Source organism: Sceloporus occidentalis, unplaced genomic scaffold, assembly GCF_023333645.1.
Source record: "Sceloporus occidentalis isolate IW3139 unplaced genomic scaffold, rSceOcc1.0.p SCAF_580, whole genome shotgun sequence".
NCBI lineage: Eukaryota > Metazoa > Chordata > Lepidosauria > Squamata > Phrynosomatidae > Sceloporus > Sceloporus occidentalis.
In genome coordinates, this window is record NW_028317560.1 from 19,618 (window position 1) to 38,569 (window position 18,952).

At 53.8% G+C, this 18,952-nt stretch overlaps 1 protein-coding gene across 1 annotated transcript; it reads right to left on the reverse strand.

Annotated features, from left to right (window-relative positions):
- Positions 1-1,941: 1,941 nt before the first annotated feature.
- Positions 1,942-18,270, reverse strand: LOC149271051 (rhotekin-like). The gene is made up of 13 exons (XM_089507669.1): positions 18,199-18,270; positions 14,793-14,983; positions 14,320-14,381; positions 13,591-13,644; positions 9,943-10,060; positions 9,485-9,685; positions 9,310-9,404; positions 8,547-8,653; positions 8,243-8,368; positions 7,955-8,105; positions 7,002-7,106; positions 3,010-3,138; positions 1,942-2,357 (listed from the first exon to the last, which is right to left on the reverse strand). Exons 1-13 carry the CDS (start codon positions 18,268-18,270, stop codon positions 1,942-1,944), a joined length of 1,827 nt encoding a protein of 608 aa, XP_089363795.1.
- Positions 18,271-18,952: the final 682 nt, after the last annotated feature.

Consider the following 18,952-nt stretch of genomic DNA (forward strand, 5'->3'; position numbering starts at 1 on the left):
GGCCACACGGATCTCCTGGCTGCGTGTTAAGTGTTGGTAACCTAAAGGGCACGTATCAATGAGGGCAAATTCATGTCTCAGTGGGATTCTGAATACCTCTAGGGGGGTGTGGTGTGCAGTTTGTGACACTGATATTTAATTGATCACCGGGAATGATTAATATATTATAGAGAATAAAGTCGCGTTCTATATGTACCTGTCAGAGTGGACTACCTCCTATTCCAAGGGACCCAGTTGGGAATCAATACATCTCCTGGTCCTAGAACGTCGGGGCCCCTAGTGAACAATGTCAACAGTGCCCATTAAATGGGTGCGGAATCCCGACACACGTGGCCTACAAGGTGACCATCATTTCGAAGCGTCACCGTATCTGCCCGAGTCCCATATTGTCACACACAACAAAGAGCCCCTGATGCCCCCAGCCTGCTCAGCATTCGAGGTGTAGACGATCCATTACACTCTAGAAGACCAGAAGGGTCAGATGAAAGGAAAGGGGGGACCAAGAGCCGTGTATATTACGTTATCTCTCTGAAGAGGGGGTGGAGGGGGCGGTGTCACCTGTATGCCTGGACTGCCGGCCCGTGATGATACCCTCTTGGAGAGACTTGTTTGACCGGGTGTTGGGGCAGATGTCTCGTTATAATCCAACTGAAGCATCACTACTGACTCTGCATGGCTTCAAAATGTAGGACAAACCTCATCAGTAACTGGGGGCTCCCCAGAGTCTTGCAGAGTGAGGGCTACTGGCTGATGCGTGAGAGGACCCTCCAGTGAGAGTGTCTGATGTGTGAGTACCCATTGGTGAGTGAGAGCATGTGCTGATGTTTGGGAGGACCCTCTGGTGAGTGAGAGCATCTGGTGTTGTGTGGGAGGACCCTTCGGTGAGTGAGGGTGTATGCTGGTGTGTGGGAGGATCCCCCGTTGAGTGAGAGCATCTGCTGATGTGTGAGAGGACCCACAGGTGAGTGAGAGCATCTGGTGTGTGGGAGGACCCTCCGGTGAGTGAGGGTGTATGCTGGTGTGTGGGAGGACCCTCCAGTGAGTGAGAGCATCTCCTGGTGTGTGGGAGGACCCTCCGGTGAGTGAGAACATCTCCTGGTGTGTGGGAGGACCCTCCGGTGAGTGAGAGCATCTGCTGGTGTGTGGGAGCACCCTCCGGTGAGTGAGATCATCTCTTGTTGAGTGAGGCAGACACCGCGCATGCGTTATTAATAATATATTTATTTGGTTAATAGACTCTGTTAGTAGACATTTGGTTTTTCTTCCAGAGAATCTCCCCCGGTGTGTCCAGCGCAGGAATGGAGCGCCCCCCGCAGGCACCGGCGTGACTACCCTCTCTCTGTGTCACCCTGCAGTGGGAGGGGCAAACTCCATGCTGTCCTGATGTGGGAGGGGCAGACTGTGTCCAATATTTTTTGTGACTGCCAAGATAAAAGTGTAATTTATTGCATACTTCCCAAGTGTCCCTGTTTAGTCTAGCCAGTCCCTCCATTCATGCCAAGTATCCCTGTTTGGTTTGGCCAGTCCTTCTTCGGGCCCCAAATCCCTGATGCCCCGCTTTCCTTAACCAGGCCCAGAATCCAACTCTTCCCCTCCTGCGTCAGTCTGGCTTACGTGTGTTATCTTAATGTTAATGTTTACTGTTCCCCTGTTAGAGCTGCGCCGCGGCATCTGTTGGCGCTATATATATATATATATAAACGTAAAGCGGCCCCTCTCTGGCCATTTGCCTGTTGGGAGAATCATTATTCTCGTTAGCGATGGGATACTTTGTAGCAATCACTGGGTATAGCAGTTTGATTGCCCCCCCCCCCATGTCTAATCCAAAACTGCGCAGCCAATGGCCTCACATAATAACAAACTGAGCAATGGGCTGAAGCCTCACACTGTGAGCGGCCATTTTTAAAATGACATCACTTCCTGCCAGTTTCTGTGCTGGGGTCACACTTGGTTCTGGAGCCAGTTTCTTGGGTCCAGTTTGGCTTTCAGGTTCCTGTTGCTCTTGCGGTTCTGGGACCCCCTCTCAGAGTCAGGGGTGCTGCTCCCGCTACTGCTGGAATCCCTGACCCCCATGTGTGGGCTCTCCAGTCTGTTGGCCCCTGGGGTCCCACCGGACGTTCCAAGACCCCGCTGTTTGAGTGACGTCAGCTTGGCGTCAAGAGAAAGGGTCCGGGGTCGGAGGCGGGAGGGTCTGGCTGGGGGGCTGTCACAGTCCGAGGAGGAAGAGCAGGAGGGGAGGGCGGCCGTGGGGCTTTGGAAGAAAGAGGTCCAAGGGGGTGGCTCCAGGCCTCTGCGAAGCTCAAATTCCTTCATCCTCTGGGACAGAAGGTCGGGGATGGGCCCCGGGCCCTCAATAGCTGCAACAATACGGAAAAGCTTGTTATGCGCCGATTACCAGCACTCGTCCAATCAACAAGCTCATCTGGTCAATGCGTGTCCAATCAACACATTCGTCCAATCAACGTGTTACACGTAGAGGGAGCATTAAAGAAGGTCGTGCAGGTCAGCAGCACAATGCAAAGGGGAGGAGACATTCATCTGGACCAATCAATGTGCCTGTGACTTCAACATGCGCGGCATCACACTCCTCGCAGGCGCCTGTGTAGGCACGGAGACAGCAGGTTCCTGCATGGTCACAGGAGGACAGTAGGTTCCGGCTTCTCCCTGCCTGAATCTGCCCCTCCCTGCCCCCCCACCTACCTCTCCCTGCCCCCCTGCCTGCTTCCCCCTACCTGCTTGTTTCAGGCTGCCTGCCTCCCCCGGAGATTGTTTCCAGCCATGGGGGTTCTCTGCTATTATCATAAATAGAGGGGGTAATTTATACCACGTGATGGGGCAAAAAGGTGGCACAGCGGTAGGAGGGGGTAACAGGGATACCCCCATATATATTACCACTTCGTATGATGTTTAGGAGCCAGGATCACACAGCAGAGGGCTTTACACAGAATGTATATGTGACGCGCGTGTGCGAGGGGCGCGCGTGTGCGAGGGGCACGTGTTACACGTTACACATGGTGATCACGTTTCTTACACACCTTTCACTGTAATAAGAGGAGAGGAGAGACCGGATCTCAGCGGAGGCCGCAGTGTCCTGCAGCAGCAAACCCTCCGCAGAGGGGGCAGGGGGCAGCGACAGAGCTGGGACGGGGCAGGGAGGCCAACATGTGCAGGGCAACAACAGGGGAAGCGCCATGAGCGGGGCAACAACAGGGGAAGCGGCATGAGCGGGGCAACAACAGGGGAAGCGCCATGAGCGGGGCAACAACAGGGGAAGCGCCATGAGCGGGGCAACAACAGGGGAAGCGGCATGAGCGGGGCAACAACAGGGGAAGCGACATGAGCGGGGCAACAACAGGGGAAGCGACATGAGCGGGGCAACAACAGGGGAAGCGGCATGAGCGGGGCAACAACAGGGGAAGCGGAATGAACGGGGCAACAATAGGGGAAGCGACATGAGCGGGGCAACAACAGGGGAAGCGGCATGAGCGGGGCAACAATAGGGGAAGCGACATGAGCGGGGCAACAACAGGGGAAGCGGCATGAGCGGGGCAACAATAGGGGAAGCGCCATGAGCGGGGCAACAACAGGGGAAGCGGCATGAGCGGGGCAACAACAGGGGAAGCGGCATGAGCGGGGCAACAACAGGGGAAGCGGAATGAACGGGGCAACAACAGGGGAAGCAGCATGAGCGGGGCAACAAGACGGGAAGCGGGGCAACAAACAGGGGAAGCGGCAGTCACGGGGTGCCGTGGAGGGGATAATCAGGGGCAGAATTTTTATGGGGGGCATCAGTTACGTTCAAAATTTGTCATCAGGGCAAAAGCACAAACGAAAGAGAAAAGGATAGAATTACATGACAGCAGCTGAAGGGTTAATCAGAGCACTGATACCCCACACCCTGCACTGATACCCTGCACCCCGCACTGATACCCCACAGTGATACCCCACACCTGCCACTGATACCATTACACCTGGCACTGATACCCCACACCCTGCACTAATACCCTGCACCAATACCTTGCACCCCACAGTGATACCCCACACCTGCCACTGATACCCTTACACCGTGCACTGATACCCCACACCGTTCACTGATACCGTGCACTCATACGCCACACTAATACTCCCCACCCCGGCAGTGATACCTCGCACACTGTATCCTTTACTAATACCCCCCACCCCGGCAGTGATACCTCGCACACCGTATCCTGCACTAATACCCCCACCCCGGCAGTGATACCTCGCACACCGTATCCTGCACTAATACCCCCCACCCCGGCAGTGATACCTCGCACACCGTATCCTTTACTAATACCCCCCACCCCGGCAGTGATACCTCGCACACTGTATCCTGCACTAATACCCCCCACCCCGGCAGTGATACCTCGCACACCGTATCCTGCACTAATACTCCCCACCCCGGCAGTGATACCTCGCACACCGTATGCTGCACTAATACCCCCACCCCGGCAGTGATACCTCGCACACTGTATCCTTTACTAATACCCCCCACCCCGGCAGTGATACCTCGCACACTGTATCCTGCACTAATACCCCCACCTTGGCAGTGATACCTCGCACACCGTATCCTACACTAATACCCCCCACCCCGGCAGTGATACCTCGCACACTGTATCCTGCACTAATACCCCCACCTTGGCAGTGATACCTCGCACACCGTATCCTACACTAATACCCCCCACCCCGGCAGTGATACCTCGCACACCGTATCCTACACTAATACCCCCACCCTGGCAGTGATACCTCGCACACCGTATCCTGCACTAATACCCCCCACCCCGGCAGTGATACCTCGCACACTGTATTCTGCACTAATACCCCCCACCCCACAGTGATACCTCGCACACCGTATCCTGCACTAATACCCCCACCCCGGCAGTGATACCTCGCACACCGTATCCTACACTAATACCCCCCACCCCGGCAGTGATACCTCGCACACCGTATTCTACACTAATACCCCCACCCTGGCAGTGATACCTCGCACACCGTATCCTACACTAATACCCCCACACTGGCAGTGATACCTCGCACACTCTATCCTGCACTAATACCCCCCACCTCGGCAGTGATACCTTGCACACTGTATCCTGCACTAATACCCCCCACCCCACAGTGATACCTCGCACACCGTATCCTGCACTAATACCCCCCACCCTGGCAGTGATACCTCGCACACCGTATCCTACACTAATACCCCCCACCCCGGCAGTGATACCTCGCACACCGTATCCTACACTAATACCCCCCACCCCGGCAGTGATACCTCGCACACCGTATCCTGCACTAATACCCCCCACCCCGGCAGTGATACCTCGCACACCGTATCCTACACTAATACCCCCACCCCGGCAGTGATACCTCGCACACTGTATCCTGCACTAATACCCCCCACCCCGGCAGTGATACCTCGCACACTGTATCCTGCACTAATACCCCCCACCCCGGCAGTGATACCTCGCACACTGTATCCTACACTAATACCCCCCACCCCGGCAGTGATACTTCGCACACTGTATCCTGCACTAATACCCCCACCCCGGCAGTGATACCTCGCACACCGTATCCTGCACTAATACCCCCCACCCCACAGTGATACCTCGCACACTGTATTCTGCACTAATACCCCCCACCCCACAGTGATACCTCGCACACCGTATCCTACACTAATACCCCCCACCCCGGCAGTGATACCTCGCACACCGTATCCTGCACTAATACCCCCACCCCGGCAGTGATAACTCGCACACCGTATCCTGCACTAATACCCCCACCCCGGCAGTGATACCTCGCACACCGTATCCTACACTAATACCCCCCACCCCACAGTGATACCTTGCACACTGTATCCTGCACTAATACCCCCCACCCCACAGTGATACCTCGCACACCGTATCCTACACTAATACCCCCCACCACGGCAGTGATACCTCGCACACCGTATCCTACACTAATACCCCCCACCACGGCAGTGATACCTCGCACACTGTATCCTGCACTAATACCCCCACCTTGGCAGTGATACCTCGCACACCGTATCCTACACTAATACCCCCCACCCCGGCAGTGATACCTCGCACACTGTATCCTGCACTAATACCCCCACCCCGGCAGTGATACCTCGCACACTGTATCCTGCACTAATACCCCCACCCCGGCAGTGATACCTCGCACACCGTATCCTACACTAATACCCCCCACCCCGGCAGTGATACCTCGCACACTGTATCCTGCACTAATACCCCCCACCCCGGCAGTGATACCTCGCACACCGTATCCTGCACTAATACCCCCCACCCCGGCAGTGATACCTCGCACACCGTATCCTACACTAATACCCCCCACCCCGGCAGTGATACCTCGCACACCGTATCCTACACTAATACCCCCCACCCCGGCAGTGATACCTTGCACACCGTATGCTGCACTAATACCCCCACCCCGGCAGTGATACCTCGCACACTGTATCTTGCACTAATACCCCCACCCCGGCAGTGATACCTCGCACACCGTATCCTACACTAATATCCCCCACCCCACAGTGATACCTCGCACACCGTATCCTGCACTAATACCCCCCACCCTGGCAGTGATACCTCGCACACTGTATCCTGCACTAATACCCCCACCCCACAGTGATACCTCGCACACCGTATCCTGCACTAATACCCCCCACCCCGGCAGTGATACCTCGCACACCGTATCCTGCACTAATACCCCCCACCCCGACAGTGATACCTCGCACACTGTATCCTACACTAATACCCCCACCCCGGCAGTGATACCTCGCACACCGTATCCTGCACTAATACCCCCACCCCGGCAGTGATACCTCGTACACCGTATCCTGCACTAATACCCCCCACCCCGGCAGTGATACCTCGCACACCGTATCCTGCACTAATACCCCCACCCCGGCAGTGATACCTCGCACACTGTATCCTGCACTTATACCCCCCACACCCCGCAGGCGCTCTCACCCATCTCGTGGTACAGGGAGCCCTGCTTGCTGAGGGTCGCTGGTGGTCTTTTGGGGGAAGGAGTTTCTATTTTCATCAGGTCGTCACAGCACTGCTTCCACTGACCTGCGGGGGCAACCAGGGGCAAATTCTGGGCATAAAATAACAAGGGTGCAAACCAATGTAAAAGACAGCATCAGGGGTGGGGTACAGGGACAGGACGAACATTCACGCCATGGGGTATGGGGAGCCAGTGGGGTATTTTCCTGCCTCTGGATACGGGGGGGGGGCACCAGTGGGATATATTCCCGCCTCTGGGTACGGGGGGACACCAGTGGGGTATTTTCCTGCCTCTGGGTACGAGGGGGCACCAGTGGGGTATTTTCCTGCCTCTGGGTACAGGGGGCACCAGTGGGGTATTTTCCTGCCTCTGGGTACGGGGGGCACCAGTGGGGTATTTTCCTGCCTCTGGGTACGAGGGGGCACCAGTGGGGTATTTTCCTGCCTCTGGGTACGAGGGGGCACCAGTGGGGTATTTTCCTGCCTCTGGGTACAGGGGGCACCAGTGGGGTATTTTCCTGCCTCTGGGTACGGGGGGCACCAGTGGGGTATTTTCCTGCCTCTGGGTACGAGGGGGCACCAGTGGGGTATTTTCCTGCCTCTGGGTACGAGGGGGCACCAGTGGGGTATTTTCCTGCCTCTGGGTACGGGGGGCACCGGTGGGGTATTTTCCTGCCTCTGGGTACGAGGGGGCACCAGTGGGGTATTTTCCTGCCTCTGGGTACGGGGGGGGGCACCAGTGGGGTATTTTCCTGCCTCTGGGTACGGGGGGCACCAGTGGGGTATTTTCTTGCCTCTGGGTTCGGGGGGGGGCACCAGTGGGGTATTTTCCTGCCTCTGGATACAGGGGGGCACCAGTGGGGTATTTTCCTGCCTCTGAGTTAGGGGGGGGGGGGTATTTTGCTGTCACTCACTCATGTCGTAGAAGTGCTGCCAGAAAGCCTCCATCCAGCGGCCCAGGTCGTCCAGCCCCTCGGCGCGCAGGGTGTGCGTCACCTCCTCGCACCCGTACCGGTTGGTGACGGACAGGCTGTGCACCTGCTCTGAGGCGCGGATCCGCGTCTCCTGTGGTGGGGGAGATAGGGAAATGAGAAGGAGACCCCCGGACTTCGGAGCCCCCCGAGCCCCCAGCATCCTGGCCGTGTGCGCTGTGTGTTACAGTCTGTTCCGTGTATTATTGTGTGTTCTGTTACACGACTCACCTTACTGACAGATATAGTGAGCTTTGGCTCGGCAGCTGAATCCGCATCCCCGCGCTGCTGGTAACACAACAACTGACATCCCCGCAGTGTGCAGAACATGCGCTGCCAGCTCTGCTGCTCCCTGACCTGCAAACAGAGACACGTTACACGGAACAATGACGTGTCGCCACAGGAGAACACGGGAAGCCAACAAAGCACAGGGCCCCTCTGACTAGTAAGGGCTCTGGAGCCATGGGCCTGAAGGGGACAGGGCGATCGGCCCCGGGGCCCAGGAGGCAGCGGAGACGGGGGGGGCATGGGGTACCTGGATCTGCAGGGTTCCTGACGCCACCTCCTGGTTCATGCAGTCCGGCTGGGCCGTGAGACGACAGCAGACGCTCCCATACAGCGGGAGCCAACAGGGACTCTCCTCTGCGGAGAGAGAGACGATGAACCCACAGCTGTCCACGTATGGCCCCCACACATCAGATACAGGCGCATCACGGGCCGCCAACTACATGCCATTCACGGAGAATGCGAATCCTTTCTATCTGCCCCGACCGGTGGGGGGCAGGGTAACATCGCACTCATTAATACCCCATGGTGATACCCCGTGGAGGGGTGAGCAGGATCCGTGCACCACCAGTTTACAGCATTCCCCCACCCGACACCAGCAGCTACGCGGGAGCCTCCCATCCACCCCTGAGGACAAACTTCTGCCTGTGCCGGGATAACTGCCCCACCAGTGACATCACTGCACTCATTACCGCAAATGCCCCCCCCAGTGACATCACTGCACTCACTACAACAACTGCCCCCCCAGTGCCATCACTGCACTCATTTCAGCAACTGCCCCAGTGACATCACTGCACTCATTACCGCAACTGCCCCCCAGTGACATCACTGCACTCATTACCGCAACTGCCCCCCAGTGACATCACTGCACTCACTACAGCAACTGCCCCCCCAGTGACATCACTGTACTCATTACAGCAACTGCCCCCGTGACATCACTGCCAGCTCTGCAGAAAACAGTCTCACAGTGACATCATAGTGACATCACCGTAGATGACCCCGGCCGCTCCTACCTGTGCTATTAATGGTGAAGTCGTGTGTCCTGAAGCCGTCCTGCACGTGACTGAGGGTGAGCTCCGTGTGGGCCAGGAGCTGGAACTTGGGGCCCCTGAAACAGGAGAGACAGAAGAGAAATCAGCCCTGGGTAAAGGTCGGGCCCTCTGAGACATGGTGTCGTAAAAGACTTACGGTGCGCTGGGGGCCGGGAGCAGGATAGGGGCCCCGGAAGCTGCATCGAAGGTGGCCTGGACCCTGCGCCCCGACGAGCGCCCCAGGGAGCTGCTCAGCTTCGTGGCCAATTTTCTGGGGGTCCCAGAGAGAGAGAAGTCCTCGTCCACTGCGCAGCTATATAACTGCAGCTTCAGCACGAAGCCGGGGTCCACGTCCGAGCTGAGGGGACAAGGAAACAACCACGTCACGGGGGCCGAATTATGTGACACTTGGCAGGTATGGAGGGACGGGACAAACTAAGCAGGACACTAGGCAGGTATGCAAAGATGTGACTATACTATGAGCACAGGGCTGTGGCACTACCCAGATTAACTGCCCGTGAGAGGGGCTGGAATGAGCCTCCATGACATAGCGACATACCCAGGCGCCCCTGAGCCCCAGAAGCTCCGCCCCCGCGGAGCCCCTCAGATACTCACAACACAATGGCGCTCTCGAAGCAGATATCGGTGGACGTCCGATCCACGAAAACCATGTCCGTGTCGTACAACTCCCCCCGCAACTGCAGAGCGCAGAACACCGCGCAGCGGTGCAGCTCTGCAAGAGACCGCACTCACGTGAGAGACATCACAACAGAGAAAGAGACATCACATTACAGTGCTGCGGGGGGGGGGCAGGCACACAAAGGGCAGATGAAATTTAATGTAGATAAATGTAAAGTTATGCACTTCGGGGTAGCGAATGCACAAGCAGCCTACACCCTAAACGGCAGTGAATTAGGGGTAACGACAAATGAGAAGGATTTGGGAATTGTTATAGACAACAAACTAGGCAACAATGTGCGATGTCAGTCAGCAGCCGCTAAGGCCAGTAAGGTATTGTCGTGCATAAAAAGGGGCATGAGGTCGCGGGATGAAGATATAATTTTGCCTCTGTATAAATCAATGGTAAGACCGCACCTTGAATATGCTGTGCAATTTTGGGCACCTATTCTAAAGCAGGATATCATAGCACTAGAGAGGGTGCAGAGACGGCTACACAATAAAAGGAATGGAGCGCTATAGTTATGAAGAAAGGTTAACTAATTTAAATCTGTTTAGAAAAACGGTGCCTCAGAGGGGATATGATAGCATTATATAAATATATACGGGGCCGATATACATTATATAAATATATGCGGGGCCGTTATACATTATATAAATATATACGGGGCCGATATACATTATATAAATATATGCGGGGCTGATATACATTATATAAATATATGCGGGGCTGATATACATTATATAAATATATACGGGGCCGATATACATTATATAAATATATGCGGGGCTGATATACATTATATAAATATATGCGGGGCTGATATACATTATATAAATATATACGGGGCCGATACACATTACATAAATATATTCGGGGCCGATATACATTATATAGATATATGCAGTGCCGATATATTAATTATATAAATATATGCAGGGCCAATATACATTATATAAATATATACGGGGCCGATATACATTATATAAATATATGCGGGGTCCATATACATTATATAAATATATACGGGGCCGATATACATTATATAAATATATACGGGGCCGATATACATTATATAAATATATACGGGGCCGATATACATTATATAAATATATGCGGGACCGATATACATTATATAAATATATGCGGGGCCGATATATATTATATAAATATATGCGGGGCCGATATACATTATATAAATATATGCGGGGCTGATATACATTATATAAATATATACGCGGGGCCGATGTACATTATATAAATATATACGGGGCCGACATACGTTATATAAATATATGCGGGGCCGATATATATTATATAAATATATACAGGGCCGATATACATTATATAAATATATGCGGGGCAGATATACATTATATAAATATATGCGGGGCCGATATACATTATATAAATATATGCGGGGCCGATATACATTATATAAATATATACGGGCCGATATACATTATATAAATATATGCGGGGCCGATATACATAATATAAATATATGCAGGGTCGATATACATTATATAAATATATGTGGGCCCATATACATTATATAAATATATGCGGGGCCGATATACATTATATAAATATATGCGGGGTCCATATACATTATATAAATATATGTGGGCCCATATACATTATATAAATATATGCGGGGTCGATATACATTATATAAATATATGTGGGCCCATATACATTATATAAATATATGCGTGGCCAATATACATTATATAAATATATGCGGGGCCGATATACATTATATAAATATATGAGGGGCCGATATACATTATATAAATATATACGCGGGGCCGATATACATTATATAAATATATGCGGGGCCGATATACGTTATATAAATATATACGCGGGGCCGATATACATTATATAAATATATACGCGGGGCCGATATACATTATATAAATATATGTGGGGCCGATATACATTATATAAATATATGCGGGGCCGATATACGTTATATAAATATATACGGGGCCGATATACGTTATATAAATATACGTGGGGCCCATATACATTATATAAATATATGCGGGGCCGATATATATTATATAAATATATATGGGTCCGTTATATATTATATAAATATATGTGGGGCCCATATACATTATATAAATATATGTGGGGAGGATATATATTATATAAATATATATGGGTCCGTTATATATTATATAAATATATGTGGGGCCGATATACATTATATAAATATATACGGGGCCGATATACATTATATAAATATATGCGGGGACGATATACATTATATAAATATATGCGGGGCTGATATACATTATATAAATATATACGGGGCCGATATACGTTATATAAATATACGCGGGGCCCATATACATTATATAAATATATGCGGGGCCGATATATATTATATAAATATATACGGGTCCGTTATACATTATATAAATATATGCGGGGCCGATATACATTATATAAATATATACGGGGCCGATATACGTTATATAAATATACGCGGGGCCGATATACATTATATAAATATACGCGGGGCCGATATACATTATATAAATATATGCGGGGCCGATATACATTATATAAATATATACGGGGCCGATATACGTTATATAAATATACGCAGGGCCGATATACATTATATAAATATACGCGGGGCCCATATACATTATATAAATATATACGGGGGGGGGGGCGATACAAACCATTGTGTGGAAATCTGTTTCGAAACCGGGGTTTTTTGCCTTCTTTTGGATCAACAGCAAAAAATTTATATAGAAAAGGCTGAACTATGTAACTATGTAACAGGAGAGACAGCAACGGGGAGGAAGAGACATCACAGGAGAGACAGCAACGGGGAGGAAGAGACATCACAGGAGAGACAGCAACGGGAAGAATGAGACATCACAGGAGAGACAGCAACGGGGAGAATGAGACATAACAGGAGAGACAGCGACGGGGAGAATGAGACATCACAGGAGAAAGTGACGGGAGAAAGAGACACCACAGGAGAGAGACAGTGACGGGGAGGAAGAGACATCACAGGAGAAAGACAGCGATGGGAGAAAGAGACATCACAGGAGAGAGACAGCGACGAGGAGGAAGAGACATCACAGGAGAAAGACAGCAATGGGAGAAAGAGACATCACAGGAGAGAGACATCACACGAGAGACGGCGACGAAGAGACGTCACAGGAGAGAAAGAGACACCACAGGGGACAGACAGTGACTGCGAGGAAGAGACATCACAGGAGAGACACAGTGATGGGGAGGAAGAGACATCACAAGAGAGACAGCGACGGTGAGAGAGATAGAGCGATGTGAGAGAAAGACACATCACAGGAGAGGGACATCACAGGAGAGAGAGTGATGGTGAGTTAGAGACATCACAGGAGAGAGACAGAGACTGTGACAGGGAGGAAGAGACAGTGTGGGTAACATCGCCAAAGAGAGACACCATTGGAAAGACCGAAACCACAACAGGGAGCGACTGAGACGATGAAGGAAAGTGACAGAGACAGTCCAGAGACAATAGACACCATAGAAAGAAAGACGGAAAAGGTGGGAGAGAGAGCGTTATAATTCACCTCCTTTATTTTTGAAATATTCGCTGTCCTTCCACATGAGAGGGATCCGCAGGTCTGAGGAGAGAGAGAGAGGATTAGAGACAGATAGAGAAAGAGAGAGAGACAGAGAAAGGGAGAGAGAGAGGATAGAGAGAGAGAGAGAGAGAGAAAGAGAGGAAAAGAGAGAGAGAGATAGAGAAAGGGAGAGAGAGAGAGAGAGAAAGAGAAAGAGAGGAAAAGAGAGACAGAGAGAGGGTGAGAGGGAGAGAGAGAGAGAGAGAGAGGGAGAGGAAAAGAGAAAAAGAGAGAGAGAGGACGAGAGAGAGAGGAAAAGAGAGAGAGCTAGAAAGAGCGAGAGAGAAATAGAGAGAGGAAAAGAGAGAGAGGGGCTCCCTGCTAGGAGCCCTCCCCCAACCTTTACAACCCTGCCTGCTAGGAGCCCTCTCCCAAACTGCACAACCCCGCCCCCAGCCCTCTAGGAGCCCTCCCCCAAACTGCACAACCCTGCCCCAGCCCTCTATGAGCCCTCCCCCAAACTGCACAACCCCGCCCCCAGCCCTCTATGAGCCCTCCTCCAATCTGCACAACGCCGCCTCTAGCCTGCTTGGAGCCCTCCCCGTCCCCAACCTGTGGAACATCTTCCTCCACCCCACGGGACCCGTCCCCCTGCTGGAAAACATCTGCCCCAGACCACCTTACATCCTGCTGCCCCCTTAAAGCCCCTGCCAGCTGCCCCCGGCCTCCGCTTACCCGAGATGCAGAGCTTTCCTTTGCACGGCTGCCGGTCCTCTATGCCGCCTCTATCCGACGGTCTGTGGAAACACGCCAAGGTCGTTAGAGCCCTGAGGGGGGCATGGCAGGACATGCTACTACCCAATGGGGTTTCAGGGACCTGGCTGTCATTCTGCCCCTCGGGGGCAGTCCCAGAAACAAGCTCTACGCACAGGCCCTCGAGCGCAAATACCCCACACAGCTAGGGAGCAATATAAAAAGGGCAACCCAGGCTAATGGCAGGGGCCCCTGGCCAAGGGAGGAGAATGTCAGGGGCCACGTAAAGCCTCACTCATTTAGTACAATGCTCCCCTAATACCCAAGTACCGGTACAGGACTCTGCGGCACCATGCGCAGGGATAGGCTGAATCTGCCCCAACTGCCCATGGCACAGATAACGTTAGTACATACTACATACAAAAAACATCCGTGACACACGCTGCACTGCGTACCTGCGCTGCATGACCTGCGCCTCCTTGCGCTGCTGCAGCTCCTGCATGTAGGTCATGATGCGGCTGTTGCAGACGAGGAGGCTCTTGGCGGCTTCCAGGGCCTGCTCCTTCTGGGTACAGGCCCCCAGTAACTTGACGGCTCCCTCGCGCATGCGCACCTCGTGGTCTATCCGCTTCTGGATGTCTGTGTCCTGAGAGCGAGGACGGTAAAGCTTCAGCACCAGGGGCAACATTCAGCAACACGAAGACAAGACCGCTGAGACCTCATGCCTCCGCTCTCCCGCCCCGGACTCTCCCCTGCGGGGTGGGCAGACTTTGTCTCCAGCGATGTGGTTACCTTGAGTGCTGCCCCCCCTCACAGGGAGATGCCCACCCCCTGCTATATCCAATCACATAATATTCGCTGGGATGACCCCCAGCTGCTGAGCTGGACCCCAACCCCGTTACACCTACAACCCCCCCCCCCCCCCCAGGAGCAGGGATACAGTACGGGGAAAATCCTGAGAGGACTTCAGATACTTCAGTGGGGGTGACTGGATTGAAGCAGGTGAGGTGGGTTGAGGCGAGGAGGGAGGTCGGGGTACCATGTGATTAACACCATGGGGGGTTACCCCTGATGGGGTGATTTTGAGGTAGGTGGTGAGTTCTTAGGTAGAGAAGTTGGAGGGGAGGGAGCTGCTGGGGGTATTAATGTGGAGAGAAGGGTTAGGGGAGCGGGCGGAGATTCATGTTTGGAGAGATGGAGGGCCGATGTGTAGGAGCGGAGCGTGAGTTTGTAATAAGTTAAGTTCAGCCGAGGCTTCCTCCACGGGCGCTCAGCGGTGAGTGAACACCTTTGGAGGAGACGGGTCTGCGTGGAATGCCCCGGCTGGGGTGGGCGGTGTGGGGGGAGGCGCGCAGTTACAGGGCGACCATATCTATGGCTGAGGCCAGCGGAAGCTCCATCACCTCATACAGATCCCAGATGATGGGGAAGCTCTGCCTCGGGGACCCTTCGCTCCACCATTTTGCCTTTTCTTTTATTCACTAAGGGGAGAGTTGGCAGGTGTTGTGGTTCATTATGATGTCACTGGTGCTGGTTAATGAATTATCTGCACGGCCCCCTCCCTGCCATCTCTGCGCCACGTCACCCAAGGCACTTTCTAAAAGAAGCATGTGTTCAGCAGGTGGGGTAATCACATCCGCCTCTCATGTAACACGCAGACCCATAAAGCCCCAACCATACCCACAAATCTGCCCCATTCCTGTGGAGGACTACAGCGAGATGATGGGGGAGCAGAGAACACGTGGCGCTGATGGGGGGAGCAGGGAACACGTGGCGCTGATGGCGGGAGCAGGGAACACGTGGCGCTGATGGGGGGAGCAGGGAACAAGTGGCGCTGCTGGGGGGGACGGGGAATGCGTGGCGCTGCTGGGGGGGGCGGGGAATGCGTGGTGCTGCTGGGGGGGCGGGGAACGCGTGGCGCTGATGGGGGGTACGGGGAACGCGTGGCGCTGATGGGGGGTACGGGGAACGCGTGGCGCTGATGGGGGGGCGGGGAACGCGTGGCGCTGATGAGTGGGACGGGAATGCGTGGAGCTGATGGGGGGACGGGGAACGCGTGGCGCTGATGTGTGGGACGGGAATGCGTGGAGCTGATGGGGGGACGGGGAACGCGTGGCGCTGATGTGTGGGACGGGAATGCATGGAGCTGATGGTGAGGGGGCGGTCAATGCGTGGCGCTGATGGGGGGCGGTCAACGCGTCGCGCTGATTGAGGGGAACACGTTGCACTGATGGGGAGGGGAACATGTGGCGCTGATGGGGGAGGGGAACGCGTGGCGCTGATGGGGGAGGGGAACGCGTGGCGCTGATGGGGGCCCTGATTGGTGTACAGGGACCGCGTGCCGTTTGAGTCGCCGGCGGTTGCTCTCAGATACGGACCTGCATTTAGCCAGAGAGGGAGGGGAAGGACGGGGGGAGGAAGAGACGATTCCACGGGCAGGAGAAATGGCAGCAGCTAAAAATATCCCCACGGACAGGGGAGGGGGAACGGACAGCTGCCCCGGCACGCTCCCTCCTCCCCACACAAACACGCTTCATATAGTCATTTACATATAAACATACCGCATAAATACTCCTTATAACCCCTCCTATTACTCCATATAGCCCCTCCCATTACCCATATAACCCCTCCTTTTACTCTCTATAATACACATAAGACAATCCCCGCTGTGAGTGGAGCACTGTGGCCTCTAAGGGGTCACCCTATGATGTCATGCTGACTGGAGGGGCCCACGCTGTAACATTCACTGTAAATGTCAGGGTAAAAGGGGATCATTGTGCTGCGTACCCGACGATCATAACGACCCCCGCTGCACAGGGTGCTCAGCTGCCAAAAGTCTCAATACGCACAGCACATGGAGAGAGGGGAGAGCAGGAGATGATACAGTGGAGGAGAGAACGGAGAGGGGGATATGACACAATGGAGATGAGAAGGGAGAGAGGGGTATGATACAGTGGTGGAGAGAAGGGAGAGGGGGATATGATACAGTGGAGGAGAGAAGGGAGAGGGGGGATACGACACAATGTATGAGAGAAGAGATGATACAGTGGAGGAGAGAAGGGGGTATGATACAGTGGAGGAGAGAAGGGAGAGGGGGATATGATACAGTGGAGGAGAGAAGGGAGAGGGGGATATGATACAATGGAGGTGAGAAGGGAGAGGGGGATGTTTATACAGTGGAGGAGAGAAGGGAGAGGGGGATATACGGCCCCTAGCCAGATGGCTACTACATCTGGCTGGATTTGTAACCTTTCCCTGTGAAATGCGATTTATTGCCTGTCCGTGGTCGGCCCAGAAGGCAAAGGAAACAGAGCCAAGATTTCCCACGGAGAAGAAGACATGCATGTAACATGCCTCCAGGAGCCCTAAACATCCTGTTATTTCCAGATGGTCTCCTTTACCCCCTGGGGGTCAGGTACCCGCTGGGATGGTTGTTTGGGGCATTTTCAGCTGTTCCTTCTCCAATTATTTGGGGCGACATGCAGACATTTCACACTTGGTGGAGGTTTTTGTAACTAATTCCTAAGTTAAATTACCCCACCCCTGAGAGTGGGGTGATAGCACGGCCCAAGGAAGGAGATATTCAATGTATTACTGGAGCAGGACTTTGCCCCTCCCACTGCAGGGTGACGGACAGAAGTCTGCCCCTCCCACTGCGGGGTGCCAGACAGAAGGGGGCTATGGGACGCAGAGTCTGTCCCTCCCACCGCAGGGTGACAGACAGCAAGGAACTATGGGACACGGAGTCTGCCCCTCTCACTGGAGGGCGACACAGATGGGAGCTACGGGATGCGGAGTCTGCCACTCCCACTGCAGGGCAACACGGACGCCACCCCAGCGCCACCCCCCCCCCCCCGCTACCTGCAGGCTCCGGGCGATCTGTCGGATGTACAGCATGTTCAGATCCTGCAGGATCCACAGCTTGTCTTCCATTTCTGACCACTTATCGGGGGGCTCGCTGTGTCTCCCCGCGGCCTGGGCGCTCACCATCCCCTAGGCAGCTGTCTCTCCGGCTCCCAGATGCCCCACAGGCTGTCACTTCTCCATGGTCCCCTTAGCTCGCCCCCCCCAGTGAGCTCATCCACGTTACCCCTCTTTGTGACCCCGTCCTGTGGATTCTCCTCCTGCCCCCAGAGCCTCCACCTGTCACAAAGCCGACAACTCAGACTCGGCCCCCCGGACCTACACCCCAAAGCTGTGCCGTGGCACTACTGTCACCCCCTGCTGCCCCAGCTACACCGCTGTGCAGAGCATTATGGGGCTGCCCCAGTCCCACTGCCCCTTATACCTCCTTCTGCCCCGTGACCACCCCAACTCTTCCCAAATGTCCCTCCGCGTGTGGTGGCGAGCCGGTTTCTCTCTCCTGGCCTCCCCAGCTCTCTCTCTCTCTCTCCTGGCCTCCCCAGCTCTCTCTCTCTCCTGGCCTCCCCAGCTCTCTCACTCCCAGTCTCCTTTTACCCCTCAGAAGCTCCACGTCCTTCTCCCTTTTCCTTCAGCCAAATCTTTCCTTCCGCTCCCCTCTGTCCTGCCTCCCTCCCCCTTCTCAATGAGCCTCATTCATCGCAACCTCACATCCCCCTTCATGGAAAATACAAGTAGGAGGGAGGCTTTAACC